This window comes from Talpa occidentalis, unplaced genomic scaffold, assembly GCF_014898055.3.
Source record: "Talpa occidentalis isolate TD23 unplaced genomic scaffold, MPIMG_talOcc4v2.1 talOcc4.10, whole genome shotgun sequence".
In the NCBI taxonomy this organism is placed as follows: Eukaryota; Metazoa; Chordata; class Mammalia; order Eulipotyphla; family Talpidae; genus Talpa; species Talpa occidentalis.
In genome coordinates, this window is record NW_023600993.1 from 73,590,105 (window position 1) to 73,618,016 (window position 27,912).

Genomic DNA, 27,912 nt, shown 5'->3' on the forward strand with positions numbered 1-27,912 from the left:
AGAGTGGCGCTCATTCAGTCATTCAGTGATCCTATATCGCGCATGTGCTGATTGTCAAACATTGTTCTCAGAGCTGAGGATTCAGCAAAAAAAAAAAAAAGTCTTTGGGTTTTGCTACTGAATATGTGTGGGAGTGAGCACTTTACCTGATGGAGCAGTAAGTGCAAAAGCCCTGAATTGAGAGTATGCCTATAATGTTTGAAGAGAAACAAAAATATGAGTGAATGAAGAGACACTGACAGCAGAGAGAAGACCTGGGGCAGGGGAGGCAGTGGGCAAAGAGCAGATGCTGGATTATATTCTCCTGGGACTGAAAGTCATTAGAGTATTAAAGGAGAAATGGAACATTACATATTCTTATTTTATAAAAGGAGCACTACAGCTGTGGTGAGACAAGTAATGGAAAGGGGTCAAAGATTAAGATGGGGAACCAATGGATAGGAGTTATGGTGATAAATTGATGGGAGAGGTAGTTTTTACTTGGAAGGAGATGGAAAAGATGAAAGGTGTGATCATATCTAGATATATTTTGAAAATAGTCTAATAAGTTTTGAAGATGAATTGGAGTTTCAGATAAAGAGAAGAATCAAAGATAAATTCAAAAGGTTGGATCTAGCCACCACTGCTCATTGAGGAAGACAATAAGAATCACAGATCAGGGCGAGGAGGGTGATATTGAAAGTTTAGTTTTGAAAAGGTTAACCTGGGGATGGCAGGGAGAAATCCTCCTAGAGAGGTGGTTCAGGTCAATCTAGAGTTTGTGGTAAATAATAGGAATTAACATAAGATTTGAAAGTCAGCAGTTATCGGTGATTAAATTGAGGATGGGAACTACCTCCTTGTTACTTTAAATCAAATCAAGTAACAGATAATGCACAATTTAAGAGGAAAAAGAGAAAGATAGAGGCAAGGAAGCAAGTGCCTGGGAGAGAAACCTAAATATGGACCTGAAACTTATTTTTTAGTCCTGATATCCACCAGTTTTCTACGTGACAATGGATGACAGGTCATGTTTTTCCTCAATTTCTTAATTTGCATAATAAATGGATAGGACAGGATAATCTCTAAGCTTCCTGCCACCATTAAACTGAAGATGAAAAATCAGTACCATAATCCATAAAGGACTGTTATAAACAAAAAAATAATATTCTGTAAAAAATATGAACAAAAAATAGAGTTCTTCAAAGAAAAATACAAATAGTTCTGGCACTCAGATTCAATAGCATGACTACATTTTTTGACATCTATTCACACAATAAGAATAGTGACAAAATATATTTTAAAATAAACCCAAAAGAAAATAAAAAATATTATAGACAAGAAAAATTTAAATTCTATGGAGGATTTATAAGAGAGACTACTTTGGTAAAGAAGAGTAACTGTAAGGGTAGCCAAACTTTAGCTTATTTCCAGTAAAAGTACCCATTGGGATTTTTAAAAATAGAATATGACAAATTAATCATGACATTTATATGGAAGAATAAACATCTAACATTTGTCTTCTAGGAATATTCTCTAAATGAACTCATTCAACATATAGCTCCTTTTGCTTAAAATATATGAACAGAACTTACAATATGAATTAACACTAGGTTAGTCAAATAAAAAGCGACTGGATGTGTACTATTCCAATTCCCCAGGTCACCATTATTTTATTGTCTACAGTTGATAACAATAGTAAGAATCTGTGTAGGCACCATTGATATTACACTATTTAGCATTTTCTTTCAAAGAAGAGTGTTCTAGTGTTTCAACTTCGTATATACTTAACATAATATTTTAGTTACATTTAAATTGCCTGCTTAAACCCTAGAAATATGAATGCAGAATTGAGGCTACCAGAAGGGAAGGGTGAGGGCTGGGAGCAAATGGGACATGGGCCCAATGGACTGTGGTAGAGGATTATGGGGGCTTTGATGGTGAGTGTGGCATGGTGACATACATTTGAAGAGGTGTGCACCTATATGCCTAAATCACATACAGTGTTGTAAACCAATGTTACCTCAATTAAAATGATACAATTTTAAAAATAAAAAATAGTCTGCTTAATTTTAATGATTCAAGTACCAGTAAGGAACTTTATGGCAAAATGGTTGAGTAAAAACAAAAGACCAGGTTTCTAAGTGTATAGATGGGTTCTTCTTCTTAGTCTTCAAGACCCAACAACATTATAGCCATAAAGTAAATTTAAAAAAAAATCCTCTTTGCAGAAATGAAGCTATATTGCTTTCATACTAAAAACCAGGAAACTGAAGAGTGAGTCATGCCTAGAAACAAGTACATCATTTACTCATTTCCACAGGGATACAGTGTGTGCCTTTGCTGATGTTTCTGCCTCTCCTCATCTTTATTTTAGTTAAGGTGGGAATATAGTTCTTATTTTAATGGATTATCAGAGAACGCTTACTCCAACACAGACAGAATGTACAGAAGTCAAAGAACTCAAAATGGTGGCCAGTGTTGACCTGAGGATGTAAGGACAGGGTTGTTTGTTGCCAAAGGGAGACCAGACCTGCCTCGGCATGAAGGCTGAAAATAATGTAGACCACACAGATGCTTACACTGGGGAAAATAGCCAGAGATAGACAAGGGACAGGACCCAGGATATTTGATCTGCCATCGGGTTATTTTTCTTGGCTTCAGTTGAACCCAGATGGTGATCAGGGTTTCCCCTAGCACACAGGCTCCATGTAAGAACAGAAGGCATGTTGCTTTGCAAATGAGGGAAGTGTGGTAATCTGACCTAGTCATCTGCAAACACACCAGGATTTCTCCTTGTGAGTTTATGACAATGTATCTACTGAACAGTTTTCTAGTTTTTCTATTGGTTACCTTTGAATCTTTAACTAATGCACCTAAAGTGCGCAAGTTCTCCAAACTTTCTCAGTTAGCTTCCTCCCTCTTTATACTTCCTATCTTCTCTCACACATTTACTCTTACATGGTCAAGAATATCATTTATCTTTTGTTCTAGAACCATATAAAACTAAAACAGTCTATATTCTAAATGTTAAAACTATGACCAGCATCTTTGTATAAAAACTATAATCAAATAGTAAACTGAATATTATGCTCATTATTCTTTATCTCTCTTCCCTACATATCCCTATTTTCTAGGCACCAATGACCACTGTAGCCTCATGAATAGGGGAAAGGTCACTGTCACCCCTAGGAGGATAAAGACTGCAGAGCAGGGTTGCTCAACCTTTATTATACATTGGAATCACCTGGAGAGCTTTAAAAAATACTGATGCCTGGCTCCCATCCCAAGTGGGTCTGGAGTATCAACTGGGAGTTGGAGTTTCTCAAAGCTAATTAGTTTAAGTTGAGAGGAAGTCAAAGGATATGGAACATCTACCTCTATGGAATCCCTTTCAAATGTGGGATACAGTTTAAAGTCCCAGAAGACTTCACAAGCATGTTGACAGGTTAAGGGGAAAGCCAAAAACTAAGGAGGGACATTTTCTCCACTTATTTGGAATTTAGAACATGTATCCTAGGAGAATGTCCCCCTCCACTCTGTTGCATAAACTAAGGAAAGATGGTGTCTAGGTATTAGATTTAACTCCCAGGATTTCTTCATGTCTTGTGGTGACCATAAGTCTCCACATGCCCTATGGGCAGAACACAGCTGATCTGATGATCATGACTGGGGAGCCAGTGCTGATTAGCAGGACCAGCACATAAATTGAGCAGGTGAGGCAGGACACATTTGCAAGGGATAGCAATATCAACAGTGCTCACCAGAACTGAGACATGAGGAGCTATGTCCTTGAAAAGTACAGGATGAACCAGCAGAATTTGGAAAAGAAATCACAGTTATGCTGATGGGTCAGTTGGAGTCAAGGGGGGTGGTGCAATCAATCACTAAGTATGAATTGGACTAGAGTGAACAGACCACAGATTTTAGATGGCAGCAGGGTGCTCAGTTATCGAGTGACAAAGGCACATTGCCTAAAGTCAGATATAATGGAAAGGGAGAAAATAGGAAATGAACATACACGTGAAAGAGATGAAATTCCCAAAGATTCTTGGGCTTGTTCAACCAATTTTTTTTTTTTTTTGCACTTACATGAACTGGAGTGTAGGCCAGAGGTGCAGGGGGTGAAAAGATTCACCAGACACATAGTAGGGAGCAGAACAGGCTGATTTACTGAAATACATTGCTGAGGGGAGCAGCAGGCGAGACAGAAGAGGTCTGCTGTGCCATAGGTGGATTAGCTCCCTGGCGGGGATCAAACACAGGCCATAGCACTAATAGCTCTGAAACTTAACCCCTAGGCCACCAGGCAGACCCCATATTTAATTTAGTTTTTTCACAAGTTTTACGAATAATTTTATCTACCAGGATTATCTAATCTATATAGAGGTTATCATGTAGATCGTTTACATTACTGAATTACTACATGTAAATTGCTGACCTTCTTACAAAACAATATGAACATTGTTGGAAGGGGATCAAGAAGTGCACTGTAGTCGTGGATTTTTCCAGAGCCAATAATATGGCACTAGGGTCACTCAATAAAGAATGTTCCTGGCATTAAAGTAGAATTGGTTGCAATGCTATCACATTTTCATGTGTGTCTAATTTAGAGCAAATTTTCCTGTACAATGTTTTATTTCTTTTCTGGGTTGAATCTAGTATTTACTGGATACTCTGTTATCTTCTATTTTGGTTTTTTCCATTTTGTTGGTGTGCTTCCTCAATGCTTTCCTTAGGGGGGGGGGAACTGTATTCAAGGTAAAATTTTTGAGTTTTTGTTTGTCTTAAGTATGTTTATTCTAGCTATACACTTACTAAAGAATATTCAAGTTTGAAATCATTATTTCCTCCCAGAGAACGTCAAAGTTCTTTTGATTTCTAACATTCAGAGTTGCTGAAAAATATGTGAGACATTTCCGTTTCTTGTTAGATTGCTAGTTTCTAATGTGAAATTTCATGATTGTCATTCATACAGTTACGCTTATTGGACCCTTTCAATCACATCTTTCATATATTGATTTTAATTTTAATTTTGGCAGTGCCATTTTACATTTGAAGAGCCCTTTATTATCTAATTGCTGCTTTTAAAATAACATCTTATTTTGAAGATGAGGTTTTATATTTCCCATTAGGGATTACAAATTGTAATGATTTCCCAGTTTCTTCTTGTACTTTTTTTTTTTTTTTTAGTTTTTTTCCTATCCTGAATTAGCTGTGTTTTTATCTGTTTTTCATTCACTGCACCAGCAAGCTCAATTTAATGCTTACTGTAAAATGTGTGTTTCTTAAAACAACTTTAGTTTGAGCAAATTATAGTCGTGAACATAGTCTTCTGAGCACAGGAATAATTAAGAATGATTTTTAATATGTTGTCCATGTGAGAATCATTAATGAAATTATTGCTCTCCATTGTCAATTCCACTTGATAATGCAGGTAAAAACTCATAATGCTAAATTTAAATTTCATCAGAAGTGTAGTTGTATATTAAAAAGAGATCTTGTATACATACAACTGTACTCAATTCAAAATGTATTAGTTTTTTATGGCAAGGAAATCTTTACAGTCCTTTCTTACTTTATATTCTCTTACTTTATATTCTCTTTATATTCTCATTATTGCACTTAGATAGAACTATGCATCCATGACTTTCCAAACAAGCAAAGATGACCAAGCATATAGGAAATGCAATTATGTGGCATATTTGACCCCCTAGTGCATTTCTATAAAGCACCACCACTTGTCCATCACACTTTGAAGCATGATCACCAGTAATCTGAAAACCTGAGTGTTCTGTAGATCTTTGATGAGCAGCGGACACTCAGTGGCTAAAATCATGGTCTGCTAAAGGCATAATCCAGAATGAGGGACAAAAGCAATTACTTGTAATTCCTTTGTTCTGGTCCCTAAAAAGGAATCAAGGGATTGCTACTCACTGGATTTTAAATGAAGTACTACATCACTGCAGAGGCAGTGAACTGGGCGCATGTTCCAGCTAACATTCTGAACTTCTGCAGTATCACTGCAGAGTGATAGGACTTGCAAAGGAGACATTCAGACCTGAGAAGTGTGTATGAGAAAAAAGGGGACAGAAGCCCCCCCATATTCCATGTGGTATTCAAGAAACATGGGGAAAATGGGTACAGATTGAGGAACTGTTAGAGAAATCTTGACTTTTGGTCCTTCATGTCCATTGCAGAAGTTTGGCATGAGGGGCTCCTTCTGGGATGTTCTCAAAGCGAAATTTTCTGGGAAGTCTTTAGTCCAGCTTTTCTTGCCGTAAGTACAAGGTGGGATATGGAAGGTGAGTAATGAATAAACTTTCAGATGTGACTTTAATTAAGATTAACTTCACAACCCTCCACAACTGCTTCTAATTTCCCATAGGAATTATTTTTGAAAGAAATTTCACTTCTTTTAGATATCTCAATCTTGGTTAATAAATTTCATTAACTTGGGAGGAAAAACAGGATTGTTTTTGGATAATTAGCTAGACCGCCACATTGAATGCTCAAAAAGCAGAGTAATGTATTGGATACACATCAGAGTGTTGAGGTCTCTGTGTGGCAGACAGAAGAATGCACCTTATAGGCCTCCAGTTACACAACATATAATCTACCCAGAGCCTAGCTGCTGGCTGCTGGGAACGACGATGTGGTTCTGGAATCAAAGCCATTGTTCTGAGGCTATGTTTCCCATAGGCAGTCCCAGCCAGTGACTAAGAACCTCAGGGGTACTAAGGCAAGTCTGTTCTTGGTTAAATTTGCCTCAAAGAATCTGGGTGCTTTGCCCAAACTTTCTTATACAGCAGGTCTTCAGCCTTTTCCCTGTCTCTTTCAATCAAGTCTCTGATTGCTCTCCAGGCTTTTATCAGCTTCTACTTCTCTCTCATAGGCATTTCCTTTAAGAAATATTTTGCATTCCCCAAATAAATCCCATTTTAGCATTGAGGAGGACCTAGATTAACACTCTACCTCAGAGCAATGTCCATCATGCAGAACCAATAGAACTGACTAGTATTTCTTTTTCTTTTTTTTCTTTTAAAGATTTATTTATTTTTATACAAGAGCTGGGGTATAGACCAGAGGCGCAGGAGGGTAAGAAGATTCACCAGAGACAGAGTGGGGAGTAGAACAGGCAGACTGACTGAAATACATTGCTGAGGGGAGCAGCAGGCGAGACAGGAGAGGTCTGCTGCACCATGTGGGATTCTTGTCGGCTGGCCGGGATCAAACCCACACTGCAGAGGCTGCAGACAGCTTCACTGCGCTGCACTCAACCTGTTGCACCACTAGGGAGGCACTCTTTTTCATTTTTTAAAAAGATTTATTTATTTATGCAATCAAGAATGGGGGTACACATCAGAGGTGCAGGGTAAGAGGATTCACCAGAGAAAGAGTGGGGAACAGACCAGGTGGATTGACTGAAATACACTACTGAGGGGAGCAGTGGGTGAGTCAGGAGGGGTCTGCTGTGCCATGTTAGTCACCTCCCTGGCTGGAGATCAAACTCATGCAGCAGTGGCTGCGGATTGCTTTATAGTGCTGGGTCTTAACCCCTTGCACCACCAGGGAGGGCCCCTGCCTGGTATTTCTACCTATGGCTCAACCCTAGACAAAGAGAGTGCTGCATGTATTTTAGAGCTATAATGCAGAAACCAGTTTTAGTCAAAAGGTTAAATGGCTCATTCTAAGATATCAATGATCATTTTGGTCTCACAAACACTGACTGTATGCTTCTGGTGCCACTTCCTCCTATGCATGAGCACTGAAAACCTTAAGCAAGCATTAGAATGATCAGTATTTGCTGTCATTCCATTGTTGTTCAATAGGGGGCAGACTTCCAGACACTAGATTGGGACACACTTTGGATTCCCACCATAACCTGTTTCCAACGACACCGAACATTTTCTGTCCCACCAACGTACAACTAGCACAGGCCAATCCAAATGATCCTGTTTTTTTATTTAAGGTACTTGAGTCCCAAACTCTATGCCAACTCTATGGATTTAGTCTTTCTAGGAAAGCTTTTCTTTACAACTGTGAAATATTTGAAATGCACTTCTGTTATTAGAAATGACCTGACTTGGTTTTGAAAAGAGAGAACAATATTGGGAAGAAAGCTCTTGGTTTTGATAAGACTATAAAGTTAGGTGTTGAAGTTGCACATCTTGTCTCAGGAGGAGTGTTTTCCAGGGATTTCGCTATCCTCTGTGAGAGATGGAAGGAAGTTCTGTCTCCCAAAAGGAGACTTAAAAACCCCAAGGACCATAATCTGGGAGTGGCACTCTAGGGAAATACTGGGGTGGCTGCCCATGAGGGCTTTCAAAGACCTTCTTACAGCTAAATTTATGAATACACTTTAAAGTGGGTAAAGCCAAAAGCAGTTTGATAAAACAAGGCTAGATGTCATAGTACTGTTTTTTCACCATTCTCTAGAATGGCCTTTACTGTTACGGTATGATTGGCACAAAATATGAATTCCAGAGGGAAAATCAGATAAAATGGTAAAAAGAAAAAGCACCGTTCTTTTGTATCCTGTTCCTTGGTCTTTGTAGCAGTGATCCCTGGCATATGCTGAGATAAGAGGTGAGTGCCTATGAAATTCTGTAGTCATCACAAAATGTCACAAGATGCTGGTCCTGTGGGAGTCCTGTGGAGAAGGAACTTTAAAGACCAGCTCTCTCAGTTAGGTTGTGTGGTGACCCAGATGCTCAGGACCTTCACCACAAGTACATGTCGTCCTCGCCCCCCCCCCCATCTCTTTCTAAGGTGAGATTTTTTGATAATCATTAATAATCTTAATAATTAAGATACCACTGATAAAATAGCTTATTAAAGCAAGAACCTCAAGCCTAGCATTTAAAATCAAATTAGACTTCTGCCATCATAGGATAAGAGTAAATCCATCAGGCATGACCTAGAAGGACTAGAAAGAGTTGCCACTGTCTCTTCAGCAATTGCAGTTACTGATTTACCAGAATCCAAAATTTTTTTTTTATTCACAATCCAGTTCTATGAATGTGGCTCCTTTGGGGTGGTAGAGTTTCTTTATAGGATAGGGGGCTGAGTGAATGACACAGAGCAAGGTGAGAGATCTACTTTCTGTCTCTGCTTTGTATTTGCTCTCAGTGCTATAGAAATGCTGGAAGAAATTCCAGTAGATACAAAACCTTATAATAAGGAATGCAAGGGAATGAAATGCATGATAAATGCTAAAACTTTAAATGCCCAAACTGGGAGGTGTCAGTCTCCTTGCTTCTGTGCCTTATTTTGCCATGTTTCTATATCAACAGCAGCCATGATTATGACAGTTGTATTACGTATATTGCCATATTTACTATTTGGTGCCTAAGTAAAATTAAAATCAGTGGGCCACATAGATCCACTTCCATGAATGTTTCATAACTTGAGTTCGTAGACCCATTTGCCAGATTTTGGAGTTGTTTGCATGACACTGGAGACAACTAGCTGTGACAGATGCACTCTCCTAACACCGCATATCTTCCAGGAGCCAAGGCCTGCAGGGTTTTTCTCGATCAGCTGCACCCCTTCGGTGGGGTCTCTTACTCTTGAAGATGTCAGTAGCTAATGGACTTCTACTTAGGGCACCTCTGGGTGATGAAAGTAACTGAGTCCCCCATGATGCTTCTCAGGGTTAAGGGTGCACTTATAGGACAGAAGGTACCACTTTATCTTATGTTCTCGTAGTTCTTAGGTTTCTCATTGTCATCAAAAAAATGCAAGGATTTTCTTTGGTTTGGAGTATATGCTTCTGTTCCAAATCATAATAACAATACTCAATATTGATTAAGAGTTTACTATGTGCCTGACACTATTACTAGAACTTTGCACACACTAAATTGTATAATCCTCATAGATAACATCCAGTGGGGTAGGTATTACTATTATCCCCATTTATAGGTAGGGAAACCAAGTCCAGTGAAAATAGCTTGTTCGTGGATCATTGGAGAAGAGCCTGACTATAAGCCTGGATCATCTGGCTTTAGAATTGAGCCGACTCATAGTTTCCCTGATAGACTAATTTATCTCAACTAGGAAGATGCTCATACATAGAGTTTCCAGAACCTGAAGTAATTTCTTTTAAAAATAAATCTTTAGGGTCTCCCTGGTGACACAAGGGGTTAAGCATCACACCATGAAGCAATCCGCAGCCTCTGCAGCATGAGTTTGATCCCTGGCCTGCCAGGGAGCAACCCACATGGTGCAGCAGACCTCTCCTGGCTCGCCCGCTGCTCCCCTCAGCAGTGTATTTCCGTCAGTTTGCCTGTTCTGTTCCCCACTCTGTCTCTGGTGAATCCTCTCACCCCCCACACCTCTGGCCTGTACCCCAGCTCTTGTATGCATAAATAAATCTTTAAAAAAATAAAAAAATAAATCTTTAGTCTTTGATTTGACAAATGAAGATTTGCATCATTGTGTGCAATTCTATATTCATGTTTTGAGAGAGATGTTGGCAAATCTAGTTTGTTTCGAGCTACACAGCCAAAATGATGAAGGGTTTGAAACTCTTTAACATGAGGAATTTTTGGAATAAGTAAGGAAGAATCAAATGACTAAGAAGACACAGGAGGTGGCTGTGCAAACAGCCTTAAATACACAACAAAGTGTTGTCCTCAAACTGGACTAAAGTCATTTCTGTTCCAGCTGTAGGGCACAACTGGGATGAATGAGGAGAAGTCATAGGAAAAACAAGTTCATTTTTGAATACCTGGAATTAATCTGAAAATGGAAAAAAACTGCTGTGAAAGTTAGTGAACTCCCCATGCCTATAGCACCTGCTGTGAAGGACTGGGGCTTTGTGAATCAGGGTAGGAAATTAAATTGGGTGACATCCAGGATCAATTCCTTCTCCAAGATTTATAGTGAGGTGATTTTACACTTTCAAAAATGCAGCAGACACCTCTTTTAACCATTCTCAAGCACAATCCCTAGAGTAGCTTTCGGGGGATAGAACAGGATGGAAAGAATTGCTAGGCCGCAGTCAATGCAACAAATGTCAGGTCCTGACTCTACCAACTAAATGTCTGACCCTGGCCAGGTATGTCTGCTCCTCATACCCTTCCTTTCTGTAACTTCAAAATGGAAGTAAATGGATGTCATCACTCTGGAAATGTCTAAAATAATAATAATCTAACTTTTAGAGCCAGATAAGCATCATTTATTTGGAAAATGGAATGAACCAAAGTTATTCTGTGCACAGCATTCTGACTCACAGTAGAACTGTTACACAAGGAGTGCCACAAATGATCATTTCAGCACATTTTCTGGACATCAAGCTTGCTAATAATCCTTATGCCCCTATATATCTTGTTATAATATGAAGGTCTTGCCAGCAGTTTCTTTTTTTTACTCTCCATCTTACCCATTCTGTACCAATTCAGTTTTTTTTCCTGTGATTCACAACTGTCCCCCTGGCTGGGAGAATCTAGTTTCTTTGGGCCTACTGTGTTCAAAACAATAATGGCGCAGCTTTACTGTCACTAATGTTTCATTCTTCTGTGTAAAACTAACATCTATGAGAAAACATCTGTAAAAGGCCAATTTCTTGTTCTACCTATACAAAAAATTCATCCTGCTTATATCTTCTTATGTCAATTTGTACTTCAAACGTGTTTTGCAGATGATAAATTAATTTGTGAGCATTTGCGAACTGCTTTGCAAACCCATGCACGGCACAACAGTACTAAGAATATACTCCCTATGTTTTAAAAGGATTTCCCCCCAATCATGTCTGTAATGTTTTTAAAGGTGTGGCTCATACATGCAATCTTCACTGTGTGCACATATCCATATCAATGCATCACTATTCAAATAGAAACTGATTAGTTCACTTGAGACAGGAAAAAAAAAAGTCATTTTAATCAAATGTTGGCATTGGTTCCTTTTATCTGAAAAAGATGGTAGGTAGGGATTTGCAAAGAATAATTCCCCATTTACCCAAATCTTGGTAATGAGAAACTGACATGAGAACACACTTAATCATCCTGCTACCCAACACCTGAGGCTCGGAGACTCCCACTTGAGTGCTCAGGGAAATAAACACACACCACACAACTCAAGGGCGAGCCGTGCCTGCTCCTAACATCCCACGAAAATCTGCATTTCGTGTGCTTAAGTGCTACTTCACTCCATTTCAATAAAAATAGTTTAATTTGGTCTCAAAAACTTGCTTTCTCCCAAGTATGGGGGAAAAAGGCTATGGGATCAACTATTGCAATCTATTCCGGCTATTCAAAAATAAAGGGGTTCATCGTCACTCAAAGACTGGGTGCAAATCTGTATTATGGTTAATTAATTTAGCCTTCATAACAAATGCTCTGAACTACAAAGAAGGCTTATCAGCTAGTTTCCAACAACTGAAGGATAAAAAAACTGAATGAATAGGCTAAGAGATTTAGCAAACAAACTGTTTGCCATTTGGGAGTAAATTACTGCTACCGAAAAGGGAGACGTGCCCCTCGATTGAAATCAATTAAAAGGAACCCAATACTGACCTCACTGAAGGGAGCTTAAATATCCCACCTACCCAGTAATGTTCCAAATAGTGTTCCAAAGACCCAGAGGCCTCATGAATATTCTAAGAATTTAAAATGCCAAAGGAGAGGAATGGGATGGAGGAGAGTGGTCTTTGCTTCTAAATAATAGCTGCTCTCCTGTGGTTATGCTTAGTCTTCCAAGCTTCGCTTTTCATGCTCTTTATTGAAATTGCTCAGATCTTTAACTGAGCTCCCATGAGGGCTCAAAAGCCTTAAGCTAATTACATTTGGCTGAGATATGCTTGATGAGATGGGAAAAATATAAAGCTTCTGAAAGGGTGAAAAATCTCTAACCATCTGCTGGTGGTGCTAGTAAAAGAACAATAGGGGCGAGAAGGAGGGCAGCTAGCCAGAGTGGAAAGGTACAGGATTTCTTTAATTACTGGGTCAATGAGACCATTACTGCTTGCAATGTTGGAAAGACAGGCTAAACAACAACAGTGCTTAGTGAAGAAGCAAAGCCAATGGACACCAAAATAAGAACCCATTTGGAGGGAGCAAATGGGCGTTCTAGTTAGAAGTCACAGTTAGATCATGAAAAGGAGAGAAAGATTCCTAAGTTGGAATTCTGTTTCAGAACAACCCATGCACTTCTATTCATGTTACTGGTGGTCCTCAAAGGCAGTTTGGATGGAGTCCTGGTGAAGTGTGTTCGCTCCAGTGCCATCAGCCAGACAGTTGCTTCTGTTATACTTGGCAATCCAGGTGAACAGCCTGCATTTAGCTTTCAAATCAATGCCCCAGGTGGTGATTCAATATGGCAAACAGCTTATGAGCATCGCTTTAAAGGCTCTGTTCATTTTCTCCTTTTCCTTTCTCTTTTCAAATAACTAATCTCCTCAAATTCAGCTGAGAAAATGTTAGATTTTGGAAGACAAACTGACATAAATCAAATAAGGGATTGCTAAATCAAAGCTTATTTTTCCTTTATATAGGGTATCTCCTGCAAGTTGAGCAGCAGTTATGCCCAGAATCCTTTCTTTATTCTTTTTTTAACCTTTGCAGAGGAAATCATTCCATCTTGCATCTGTGTCTGAAGATGAAATTTCTAAAATGAGGGGGATGCTTTTTTATCCTTTATTTCCTTTTCATCGAAACCAGGAAATAATAACCCTTCAATAGTCAACACATTTTTCAAATCTACAACTCAAAAATGTGGATCCAAGATGCACTTAGATTAACCCAGGTCTGCTTTCCAATGGACAACCTAGTCCATATCCCTTCCCCACCCCCTATCCTAGACAAAAGGTCTGTCCGTCTTGAACAGCATGTCCCATACTGGTCCCTATAGTGGGGTAGCACTGTGCCACTGACTACAAGGAGGGCATGGGTGGAAAGGGGCTTATAGGTGGCCGAACTCAGACACAGTAGGGTATGAATAGAGAAGACCTTTATCACACCTACCCTAATGCCCAGTGCCCCTTTTGCAGGTCCTGGGCATCTAAGATGGTACTAAGAAACCCATTTCCTCCCATAGTGTCTGATGTGAATTAGCTGGTTTGGATAATAAACAAGACATTTTATATTTTTTCTCAAAGTGCGGCCCCTGGCCCTGCAGCTACAGCATCACTTGGGAATTACTAAAAATGCAAACCCTTCCTGTCCACATCCAGATCTACTGAATCCAGGACTTCAGGTACAGGCCCTGAAAAGCCATGCTTTAACAAGCTTCCAGGTGATTCGGATCTGCACTTGGGGTTCAGAACTGCACTTGGGGTTCAGAACCACACTCGGGGTTGGGACCTCTGCTCCGCACTTTGGGCATTTGCCTGCTTACCTAACTGTGGCTTCCTCAGAGCTCAGGGAAGCCTCAGAGAGGTCTGGATGGGGAAAGAAATGGTGCCTTTCAGGCCCTCCAAACTGTTTTCCTGCAGCTCTAAATGTGTAACACTCCCAACAGTGGGGGAGGCAGGCTAGTCTGTAGTAGGGTCTGAACTAAGGGGGAGCCCTAGGAATCTGTGTGTGGGAGGACCAGGTGCATTTTGGGACTGCTGAGCTACCAGCTCGCAGCCCAAGGTGTGTGGGCCTAACTCTTTCCCAGCATTCAGTGTTCTTTACAGTCGTCACTTGCTCATCTTCTATGGGTTAGGAACCCAGGGGATCCCCGCGAGTCCAGGTGCAGGAAGAGTGTGTGCTTTAGTTATGAACAACAAGCAGCCAGCAGCCCCAGGTATGTCAGCTCCATCCCTGCCCCAGAGTCCTTTTTCCTTAGAGTAGGTTGAGCTCACCCTGTTGTAGTGGACAAGCACCCAAGGGAAGGAGGTGTCTTTTGAAGCTGGTACAGGTTGAGACTTGGTTTCCTAGAAATAAACTTCCCTGCTTAAACTAGGGGTGGGGGTAAGGTCTTCCTCCTGACATAGCAGGTAGTGAGACCCAGTCTGATTATGGCCTCCAGCTTGGAGGCAGGTATTGCCATGGGTCCCTGCTGACCTCTGCAGTTGTTTGACAGGTGTTTCCCCCAAATTCAGTCCATCCTCCACCTGTTCCTCCTTTGGCTCTCCCAGTTGAGGCTGTGCCCTCCACCACTGCTATTTGAGGCTCTCCTGACTTTCTCCCTCTTCTGACTTTGCCTAAACAATGGGGTTTTGGCCGCCTACCTTCAACAAAGCAGGTGAATGGTTAATCAGGCAACTTCTGGTGATAATATGAAATGTATGAGATATTAAGCTGTTTTCTGGATGCAATTAGGGAGATGTTGCCCTGACATGAACTTATTCCATTTTGGGGGGGCATAGTCTCAGGGGTCTGTCTTTCTGCCTGTCTGTCTACCTACCTACTTACCTCCCTTCCTCCCTCCCTCCTCACCTACTTATCTAATATTTTTGCCTTGCTTAAATAGGCATCCCCTAACATAATAATGGTTAAATTTGGATGCAAAATACTATAGTAGTGGTGCCACTCACCATGTGGGTTACAGACCAGCAGTATTACCTAGGAATTTGATCAAAGTGCAGACTTCGAGACTCATTAAGATCCATTGCATCAAAATCTTTGGGGAACTGGATTCAGGAATATGTGTTTCAACAAATACTGTAGTTCTTACACACACATAACTTTGAGAGACACTATGATAGAGAAATATACAAATTATGTTTGTAGTCTGTTTGACCTTAAACCATTCGAATATTGAGGATTTGGATATAGTGAGGATTTAGAATACTCTTCCCATTTTGAGTTATTATGCAGCCAGGGAAAAGTTTTTTGGAAATGAACTTAATATGTCTTCTATTTCCTGAAGTATTGGTTGGATTTTTACTTTTTTCTTTTCTCCTAGATCATAAAATAGGAACCAATTCTTTTTCTTCCTTCCATCATTCTTCCTTCTCTTCCTTTTTGATTTCATTCTTTTTCCTTCTCACTCCTCTTCATTTCCCTAATACCTTTTATTCCTTTTAATCTAATCTAGAAATGCAGAATTAGTCTCCTGGCACTTACTGTGACCATAGTAATCAAATTTATCTGCATTAAATTCAAGTTGTGCATGCAACAGAGAATGCCATTAAAAGGGGATGGGTCGGGAATCCCTTGGTGGCACAGCAGTTGAGCGCTGGGCTGTGAAGCTGCCCACAGCCTCTGCAGGGCCAGTTCGATCCCCAGCCACCGGGCGAGGGTCCCACATGGCATGACAGACCTCTCCTGCTGCGCCCGCTGCTCCCCTCAGCAGTGTATTTCTTCATCAGTCTGCCTGTTCTGTTCCCCGCTCTGACTCTGGTGAATTCTCTCATGCTCCAGCGCTTCTGACTGTACCCAGTACGTATAAATAAACAAATCTTTAAAAAAAAGGGAGGGGATGGGTCGTGATAATAAAAATGCTGCCTAATTTAGCATAAATTAAAAGTGGAGGGGTAATTTTATGGGAATTCCCAACTAGAAAATGGAAGGATATTGGAGCCACTCTGTTTTCTGGGGATCTATTGAGACAAGACTGAAGTTTTCAACATGGTTTGGAGAAGTCATGTCAAGTGAAAATATATCAGTTTCCTTTTGCTCATGTAACAAACTGCCACCACTTATTGTATGATATGGTGATTTAACATAATGCAAATTTGTTATTTTACATTTTTGGAGGTTGGAGTCTAAAATGGTTTTTATAGTGCCAAAGTCAAGGTCTTACTTTCCTAGAGGCTATGGGGAGAAATCCATGTCCTTCCCTGTTCCATATTTGAGAAGCTGCCTGTGTTCCTTGTCTCATGATCTTCTCGTCCATCTTAAAAGCTAGCAGCAAAGCATCTTCAATTCTCTGTTCCCTGACTCTATCTCTGTCTCTCTGCCTCTGTCTCTCTTACCACCCCCCCTACACACAAGCACATATCTATATTGTCTATTATTTATCCTATTTAATTATATATAATGACCAGATTCTCTTTTATGCAAATTTTAAAAATGACTATTAATTTGGAGATGTATTTCCTTACATGGAAATTATATGTCTATATTTTAATTTATATTTAAATATAAATTTAAATTAATTTATATTTTAATTTATATTTAAATTATATGTCTATAATTTAATTATATGTCTATATTTTATTTTAACCATAATTTTTTTAAATCCTAAATAATTAGGAACTGTGCTCAAAAGTGTATGGAAAACAAAGGACAGATGAAGTGAATATTGCATAAATCTGAGGTATAACTTAAAATTGATAAGTGGAAAAGGAATGTTGTTTGAAATATGTATTTGAGAGGAAATATCAAGTGGCTGCCTTTCATCCCTATTTTGCTGCACCTTTTATTAGTTGCTAATAAACTATGACAACATCTATGAAAATAAACAGATGGGCTTCTATATAAAAAATGAGTTCTAACAATGAAATGATATTTATTGGTTAGAGACTTGACTGATTCATCTCAACATTTAATTTGAAAATTCACAATGAAATAATCACATATATTCCGTCCGTCCCCTTCCCTATTGTTAGACTGCTTACCTCTTTATTCTTTTTTTTTTTTAGTTATTGCAGCAGATGTCATAAAATAAATGTAGTGAAACATTCAAGAAGCAAACTTCCTAATTGTTTCCATCTTGATTATAAAAACACATTGAAAGGTAAATCCTCACCATAAAATAAATGAAAAAAATAATTAACATTCATACTGCTTCTTATACCACCTGCTTGTTGCATACTGTGCTGAAATGAGGCATCTGATATATAAAGAATAATGGAAAGAAACAGTTTTTCTATGACTGCTTCTTTACCAGTTAAATTTGAAATCTAAATTAGAATGGATATACCTTTTGTATAATCAAGAGTCCAGAAGTTCCTTCATCTGATGAGTCAAGTGAAATGGTTAAGTCTGAATCCATGTATAGTAAATTATATTTCATATTGAAGTAACACTGGTTTATAATACTAGTTTTCAAGTGTTGAGTCTTACAAACCAACTATATACTAAATTATATTTGCCACCAAAGTCTAGTTTCCACACATAACCATATAATTACCTCCTACCCCCCTTTCTAGTAACCACTATTTTATTGTCTAGGAATTTGCATTTGTTTTCTTCTTTGTTTCTTTATCTACCACAAATGAGTGAAATGCAATAGTGTTTCTCTTCCTTTGTCTGACTTACTTCACTTAGCACAATGCCGTCAAAGTCCATACTAGGGCTGTTGGAAATGGGAGGATTTCATGTAGTTAATAGACACTAAGTAGTATTCTGTTACAAGTCTACAGCACATTTTCCAAATTCACTCATCAGTTAATGGACATTTAGGCTGTTTCCAACTCCTGGTTATTGTGAGTAATCCTGTGATGAAGATGGTGGTACATATATCTCTTCAAATATGTGTAGTCCCAAGTTTTTACTTTTGCATTTGTTTCCCTTGCTGTTGGACAGACATCTATGAAGCCATCACTAAAGGCAATGATTAAGAATTAATCACCTATCTTTTATGTATTTTATGCCCTCAGGTCTTATAGTCGTCATTCCATTTTGAGTTAATTTTTGTGTATGTGTAAGACAGTGATCTAGGTTCATTCATTGCATGTGGATCATTGCATGTGGATGTTTGCATATATTAAAGAGACACTGATTTATTTTATGCACTTAGTTAATTCATGAATTAGTTGTCCATACATGTGTGGATTTACTTCTATTGGTGGGTCAATTCTGTTCCATTTATCTGTATGTCTGATTTTCTTCAAATGTCATCTTGTGTTGATTACTATATCTTTGTAGAATAGTTTGAAGTCTGGGAACTTGGTAACTCCCCATTTTTCTTTTTTTTCTCAGAACAAAAGCAAGTTTCTACTCGAGAGTCAAAATTGTCATTCAAACTCCACAGGAAGATTCCCCACTGCTCAGATTTTGGTCATGTAACAAGAAAAGAAGGAAGAATTTTGGGGAGTGTATCAAGGATTATAACTTGTAGACAACAGCTCCCAGAAAGTTTCAAAACAGATCCTTTCTAAGAATGACAGTCTTGTAATTTTGTCCCCTCCCCTCCCCTCCCCTCCCCTCCCCTCCCCTCCCCTCATTTTTGTCCCCTCCCCCCCTCATTTTGTCCCCTCCCCTCCCCTCATTTTGTCCCCTCCCTCCCCTCATTTTTGTCCCCTCTCCTCCCCTCCCCTTGTTTTGTCCCCTCCTCCCCTTGTTTTTGTCCCCTCCCCTCCCCTCCCCTCGTTTTTGTCCCCTCCCCTCCCCTTGTTTTTGTCCCTCCCCTCCCTCCCCTCGTTTTTGTCCCCTCCCCTCCCCTCGTTTTTGTCCCCTCCCTCCCCTCCCCTCATTTTTGTCCCCTCCCCTCCCCTCCCCTCCCCTCCCCTCCCCTCCCCTCCCCTCCCCTCCCCTCCCCTCCCCTCCCTCCCCTCCCTCCCCTCCCCTCCCCTCCCTCCCCTCCCCTCCCCTCCCCTCCCCTCCCCTCCCCTCCCCTCCCGAGAAAATACACTGCGCAGCAGCAGCTACACTACAGGTCTGCCGCACCATACCTGCATTGGGGTAAAGGCTCCCATGGCTGGGGCTCGAACGCTTGAACTCAGGCTGTATGTACAGATAGTACTGAGCCTTGGCCCCCTACGCCACCAGAGAGGCCTCCAGCCTAGTGCCTTTCAGGATACCTATTAAGGCGCTTGAAACTCATGCAAAAGGACTACGATGAAACTGTATTCTGCTGCTTTGGATGTTATTAAAGGCTATTTCCTTTTTTTTCCCCTCTCTGGGTGATTAAGTGTTGATATAAATATTAAATAAGTTAAATAAGTGTCAAAGTTTCCTATTATTCCTATAGTGCTGTGAATGTCTCTTTAGGTCTGCTAATATATGCTATATATTTTGTTGCTTCTCTGTTGGTGTGTATATATTAACAAGTGTTTTATATTTTGGATGGATTTACCATTTCATCACTCTGTAATGCCCACCTTTGTCTCTACCTTTGTTTTGACTGAAGGTCTGTTTTATCTGATAGTTGTTTCTGTGTTTATCACTCACTCAGTATCTTTACCCTTTAACTATCGATTTACTTTTGTCTGTACAATTATCTCCAATAATTGGGTCATATTTTTAATCTACCGAGTGACTATTTTTTAAAGATTTATTTATGCATACAAGAGCTGGGGTACAGGGCAGAGATGTGGGGGGGTGGGGGTGGTGAGAGGATCCACAAGAGACAGAGTGGAGAACAGAACAGGCAGACGACGGAAATACATTGCTGAGGGGAGCAGCAGGCCAGACAGGAGAGGTCTGCTTCACCATGTAGGTTGCTCTCTGGCTGGCCAGGAATCAAACTTGTGCTGCAGAGCCTTAGGATTGCTTCATAGTGTGGTGCTGAACCCCTTGCACCACCAGGGAGGCCCTCCAGTGACTGTATCTTGAGTCAGGATTTCAGACCATTTATATTCAGTGGGATCCTTGAGGCCTGTAACTACCATTTATCTTTTGTTTTCTGATTCTATATTCCCATTGTTTTCTGTTGTATTTCTATTTCATTTGGTTTGCTTTTCATGATGATTCGGTTCTTTCCCTTATTATGTTGTGTATCTATGATCCATGTTTTTGTTTTGTAGTTACCATGAAGTTTCTATAAAACATTTCATATCTAAAAATCTTTTGTGCTGATACCATCTTATTGTCACTTTCTATAGGTTCCACCCCTTTTGTCTTATCCTTTAATTCTTTTTTCGCTTTCAAATTATTCCCTTTTAGATTGCAAGGCTGCTGTCACAGTAACAATTTTAATGTTTCTTTCCCTTTAACAATTATGCTATATGCTATAATTAACTATTTTATAACTTACTCAGAGATAGTTGTGACCTTTTGATCCTACCATTTTACTCAAGATTATGTATACTTTCATTTTTTTCCCCAGCAGGTTGGGGAGGGGTGTGGACAGAGCAAACACCAGGCCTGCAGCAAGACAAAGCACTGTGGGAATAAACCTGTTTCCTTGAGGCCAGCAACACATGCTTGCATAAATGTGGGCATGTATACATAAAGACTGCCTAATTTAGAAGTTCTGTGAGGTTATCATAGTCAAGATAATTTATGGGTTTAGCAAATTCTTTTCTGGAAAAGGCCAGATAGTAAATGTTTCACACTTTGTATATTTTAATAACTTTTTTTTGGTGGACATTGAAATTTGAACTTAATGTAACTTCTGTGTTTCACAATTATTATTCTTTCCAGTCATTTAAAATTTCTTAGTTCACAAAGCTGTACAATATAGTGGGCCAAGTTTGGCTTGGGGTTGTAGTTTGCTGACCACACTAATTATTAAAATTTTATCTTCTCAACTCTAAGAAGCATGAGACTGTATATACTGAAGACCCTGGAGTTATGCAGCATGCTCATGGTTATGCTAATCTGTGTCTAAGTCAGAACTAAAAATGTTATTTTTTAAAATCTTTTCCCTATTGTTCTATGTATTTCACACAAGCTTCCTTTCATATAGAATAATGTAAACAAGCATTGGAAACATGAATTACATGCATGACTAAGTTAATCTATAGGCAATATATAATATAACTAAGTGAATCATAGAATAGTGATTATATAGTTTGCATATAAGATGAATCATATATAATAAGCAAAATATATATGCAGTATAAATACAAATAGTGCATGAACAAACTATATAGTGTATAGTTTACTTTTGATTATATAATTCACATTTGTGACTTTTTTTGTCTGTTTCACATGAATACTATACCAAAGGCCAACAGAGTATAATAAATACGATCCTTATTGACTATATATATGGCAATATTAGCTGCATTGTAAGTATTTGATGAATGAATATATGAAACAATTCATCACTCAGTCATATAAAGGAGATGGTATACCAATGTGCTAGCATAAACCTCATTGCTAGTCAAATATACGAGATGATCAGGAAAAATTGATTTCAATCATATTTATATAATACATATTACTAGAATTAAGATTTCCTTCTCTAAGCTCAGCTCAGTTTGCATTGTGAAAAAATTTTGTAATACAGGGGTGCATTGTTTCGCATCTTAACATCTAAAAAGTAGTGGATTGTGAAATATTTGTTAGTGCCTACAATAAAATTCATCACAAAGTTCTAAAATCAAAAGTGCCAAAATTTACAGATAGGTTACAAAGTTGATGAATATCTGAAAATAATACTCAAAGAGGGTGGGAGTAGGGAAGGTAATCAATCAAAAGTGTTTAGCAATTGTCTCTGAGTAGAAGCAAAAAAAGGTAGGGCAAAAGCACGTAATAGCAATACAGACTTAAGTACACAGCCAATGACTTCTAATTCCTTCATGGATTCTCTTAGATTCTGAACCATCAAAGTTTTAACAACATAGAGGACAACACAGGTAGATGGTAACTTATTAAAAGTGTTTCAGAGGTAGAACCCTTATTCTGATGTTTTAATAATATCTCTAATTTACTCAATAACTTATTTAATAAATTTCTTTCATGTATTCAAATTTTTTATGATAAAACTTTACATATTCTTATTCAATAGCTATAAAATTAAGTCTACATGAAAAATTAAAAGCCTACATAATAAATCATCTTAAATTAGCAAAATTAAAAAAAATCTTAGTACATATTACATGTAAAATGACGATACTTCTTCAAATTGAGGCATCTTAGAAATATTTACATATATGGTGTATGCACATCTACAGTATATGTAGAATAGTAGTTCTGTGGACAAAATGATGGCAAATTATAATCTCAGATGTAATTAGAGGTTTCTACCTTACCTCAATACCACTTTGGTTTTATACTATTAATTATGTAAAATACTTAACATTGATGAATTCAGTTAAATGGGGAAAAAAGGGTTAAAACAACAGTTTTACTTTCAGTATACTGTCCAAAAAATTTGTCTAATACTTGACATTGGATGAAAGATTCCTGGTTGTTCTTTCAATGAAATGGTGGATGTTGCCCAGCCTAATGTGCCAATCATTATATGAGTGTTATTCTTTTGACTGTCTATCATCTAGACTATTACATATCTGTAGGAGTAGAAATTAACTTGCAGAAAACTTGGTCATTATATTTGCCATCTTCAAGATATTAAATAATGCTAAGTTGTAAATTTTAGAAATAAAATCATGAGTCATACAACTGTAAAGTGAAGAGATTGTATTTCAGATATTAAGTAATGAAATGACCACTATGATGCTGAAATTGAGTCAGAATAGAAATATATGTGTGTATATGTAATGGAGATGAGACTTATTCATAAGTGTGCAAATGCATTCTGACTAGTAGAGAATACATTTTATCTTCCTATAGAAATTAACCATTTCAGTTCCTGAACTGTGTGTATACACACATACATTTATATGACTTATGATTTTGCTTCTAAATTTTACAACTTAGCATTATTTAATATCTTGGAGGAGATGGCAAATGTAATGACTATGACATCAGGTGTTAACAATGACACTCACTGTCTTTAAAGAAGGCCAATTTTCTGGAATACTTAGGGATAGTATATATAAAATATAGGTAAGCTCAGGTAAGAATAAAAATTAATCTTCTCACTAGTTGTGATAAAAATTAAGGTAATTCATACACAGACAATTATAGAACTGTAATGTAGCAAAGAAGATTAAAAAGATGTACACCTTAGACACAATTACATGCAGAGAGGTCTGTTTTGTCTTTGCAAATTATCTTGAATAGTCACATACTACATGCCTCAGTGTAAGATGAAACACCAGGAATGATACCAAGCTGAAACTGCAAAAGGAGAAGGGTAAGAAATTCAGAAACACAAAGGGAATTCAGGAACATCGCTGGATACTAGAGACTTATCCCTGGATGGGCATGGATTAATAATTGCAGATTTTAATCTTAATGTTTACTGTTGAATTAAGCCTATGCACATCCTTGAGTTCATGGTACTTCAAGGAGAGAGGATATGAGAGATATCTAAGTAGAAGTGTCTGGTAGGAATAGTGAGGGTTAGAAGCAGGTTACAATGAAGAAGAAAATTAAGAGCAGGTGTGTTCAGAATGGGATGGCCATGGACACTGGATCTTTGTGGAAGGTCAGTGCAATACATGCACATGCTGAGATATGAAGTTGTACTTCCAAAATTATAGTTATGCAATAAAGGGCCAATCAATAAAATTTTGGGGAAAAAAGCTATTAGTTGAATTGAGAAGTCATCAGAGACAGGAACTTGGAGTCTGAGACTAAAGGGAATAGTCCTTACCCCTAAGAATTCTCAGAGATATTGGAAGGGACTGTAGATTCCATCAACATGCAAATGGAAGTTTAGGGAAATTATTTCTAAATCTTAAAAGACAAGATAATCACAGAAAGCTGGAGGATTTGGCCACATTTGAGAGGTTTAGCATATACTTTTTTAATGGGTAGCTACATGTGAAGTTTATACATGTTTAATCTAAACTTACAATATGAAACAATTATAGCAGTGAGTATACTTTTCATTTTTAATTTTGAATTCATAGGTTAGTCACATTTCGTTTGAGGGAAAATGTAGATTAGTATTCTAAAACAATGTTAAAAGTAAACATGAAAAATATATCTTCTATAGTCTAGTTGAAATAAACTGGCTCGATATGCATATATTTCAAACATATGGTTATACAGAAAACCTAAATAATTAAACTTAAAATTATATCATTTTTATATTCAATATATTTAAACAATACAAGGAATACATTAAACACTTACAAAATTTTTGTGAGACCCGAACAGCATTGTTAATTTATAACCTAAAACAAAAATCTGGTTGACAAATTCCAGCTACAAAATGTAATTAGGAAAGAAGGCCAATAACAGAAGCAGCCATTTAAAAATGAAACTGCCATAATAAACTAAATTATTATGCTACTAATGTGAAAAATACAGCATTACTATCATTGACTAAAGTTGAGAAGATAAAAGACTTTCTGAACATAAAGTTCCAGTAACTTGCTTTATTCCTTAATATGCAAGTTCAAATAATATTTTGCATGAATCAAAACCTTGCCTGAACTATGTTTCTCTGTAGCAAAGGACACTGGCTGGAATATGGAAGCCTGGAAGGCACAGAGGCTGTTTGGTGCTGCAATGTCAGTGGGGTGCCAGCTTTTCAAGTGCTGGACAAAGTGCTCTGTCAGCAATGTAGGTAGGTATTCCATCAATAATGGAAAACACCAAGGGCTGTGTAGTGTGGCACTTTGTAGATAAAATAAATTTGGCTGGTAGGAGTAGAAGAGAAAGTGTTTCATTAACTATATGTTCACCAAAAGATGACACAGTAGCCAGCAGATCTGAGATGCTTTTTGTGTGGACTCAGAGGGTGGTGATGGGAATCCAGCCTGATTTGGAGCCAAGTTGGTGTGCTAACCTAACTTGAGCTCAGAAGGCATTTTTCCCCAATTCAAATATCTTTGGAGAATAATGAGACATCCAAATATTGGTTAAGCTCAGGAGTGAAGATTGGTAAATTTGGCTGTTTTTTTTTTTTTTTTGGTCTGGTCTAGAACAAATTTGCATTTTTATCAATAGAATACAATAATCTGCATAAAGCCTACAATTGAGGTTTTACCAGTTTATTTATGACTATTAGCTATTAAGTCATTATCCTCTTATTCATCAAGTATGTGGTTCTCCACAGTTGGTCTTCAGGAAAATTCACAAAATTGAAGCTCACCTTATAAGTGCATTATTGAGCTCGCGCCTCTTATACAAACCCAGAATCTAAGTCAATGAATTGTCAGGAGCCACATAGTGACACCAGTCATAGATCTCATGCATTATACTTTGTCATTTGGTCCTGCTTGACAGAGGCCAAAACATGAGTTTAAGGACTTGATAATTTATGTTTGTTGCGGGCTTCAACTTCACTTTGTAATTACATGCCTCTTCATATTCATCTTTTTCCAAGAAAGCACCATAAGTCTCCATCAATATTTTGGTTAAACTTAGATAAATTGATAAAAGATTACTATTCCATGTTATTCTTATTAACTGATACAATTACAATAATTGGGTTTATATAATAGCTGAACAAAAGTTCTATATATTAATAAAATATAAAAATGATATGATATATTGGTTAAACATTGTTGCTATAGTTAACACTTTATGTCAAATACTTCTAAATTCAACAAAAATATCTTAAGGAAAACAGTTTAATATTAGTTTTGTATTTTATGCTAAAATACGAGATCCTCTTTAGAGGAGATGTCCTAAAATATTACTTTCCCATTTGGTTATTAACAAAAATGATGCTATTTTACTGGCTTTTGTATGTGCTACATACAGATCTTGCTGTGAAAGCATAAAACTGGACTCATTTGGGAAGAGGCAGTGTGGCTATATGAGAAAAAGTGCCATATGTGAAACCTCACTTTATGCCTGTTGAAATTTTTGTGTTTCAGGTCTCCCAGGGACATGTCCATTGTGCTATTGTGTAATTTTATCAGCATGAACTTCAGCTGAATATTTTCCCTTCTTTTCAAAACCCGTATTTGGTATTGCTAACTTCAGAACTTAATGTTGAACATCTGTGCCCATACACCTGGGAGCCATAGAAGATGTATCCTGAAGATTATCTACATTTTCTAATCTTATAGAATGCTACAAAATGAGAAGAAAAGGTTATATATTTTCCAGGTCTGGAATTTTTTGAAAGAAACCACTATCTGTTTCCTTAGAACACTTCTCACAATAAAAGTGAACCAATATTTCTAAAGCTATAAAAGATATTCCTACCAATGTAATAGAATACTTATTCATTTTTGTTTTTAGGAAAAAAATTATTTTTTAATATATCTGTGTTACTTTCCATTAAGAGACATTGCAAATATATGCAAAAGTTGGAGCTATATTTTCAAAAAAGACTGGTAATTATATGAATCAAAAGAAAGAAAAAAAATTCTACATAAAATATGCATTTCAAAACTGCCTGCAAGGGATGGTGCTGGAAATAAAATGTACAGAACAATTTGTTGTTGAATTGCAGGATAATGTAGATGATGAAGTTTCATGGATTAAAAATCAGAAAGTACAGTCAATGCACTTGAGGAACTCCATAGGTGGATTCTCTTGACTGTCATCAAGTTATGATAAATATTCAACACCTATAAAGTGCTTTCTATGTGCCAGGAACAGTTGTAATTGTTTTGCATGTGTTAAGTGATTAAAACTTCACAACTGCATGTGACAGGTGATTTCATCATTATGGTCTTACAGATGAGTGAGGCATTGACAGATTGAATTGCCCAAGGTCACCAGCTTGTGAATGCACAGTGACCTCTTTTCCTTGGGGATTTTTCTTATAAGTAAAAGAATAGATTTTACTTTTTAACGCTTCACTTTGAAGCACAAAATAAGAAGATAATGATGATAATACATTTTAAGATATTTCAAATTTAAGCACAAATATTTAAGATAGGGCCAAGTATGTATGGTACAGAAAGGAAGGGGAAAACTTGGTTAATTCAAGCCTACTAGCATTATTACAACAGTCAGATTTTAACAAAGAAATTCAACTTCAAAGTTGCTACAAGCCAGTAGCAGAATTTGACTTCATTTCTTTATCACAGGCCCTTTCAACAATGGCAAAAGAGGGCTGACATCCCTATAAGGAGGAGAGAGAGAAGTGGGTATTTTTAACTCTTTAGTAGTCAGAGGAGTGTTAAGTGCTGGGGAAGGGTAACAAATCAATGTTTGCTCAACACTAGCCTTTTCTTTGTAGGTCAAGTTAAAGAGGAAAATACCATTTATTTGATGTTCCTCCTTTGCTGTCTTGAGGCACCATATACAAAGCAGATAATTATAGAGAAATTAAGCAGGCAGGTGGGGCACTGCATTTTCACATGTTAGAAATACAATTGAAGGGAGCAATGCCATGTGTTTGAATCTAAAATAAGAGCTATAGCACTTTTCTGTTATCAGATATAAAACACTCCAAATACACTATTTA

The 27,912-nt window shown here is 37.8% G+C and overlaps 1 protein-coding gene across 5 annotated transcripts in view; it reads right to left on the reverse strand.

The window, feature by feature from the left end:
* Window positions 1-27,912, reverse strand: part of MACROD2 (mono-ADP ribosylhydrolase 2) — a 1,913,210-nt gene that overhangs the window by 36,856 nt on the left and 1,848,442 nt on the right. Inside the window, exon 17 of one of the 5 annotated variants that reach the window (XM_054696177.1) lies at window positions 23,574-23,708. The exons of 3 other annotated variants lie outside the window; for them this stretch is intronic. In XM_054696177.1, coding sequence (XP_054552152.1) covers window positions 23,668-23,708 — 41 coding nt within the window. In that variant the 3' untranslated portion in view covers window positions 23,574-23,667. Of the gene's footprint in view, window positions 1-23,573; window positions 23,709-27,366; window positions 27,568-27,912 lie in introns of those variants that run through there. One more of the 5 variants, XM_054696181.1, reaches the window with a different exon arrangement.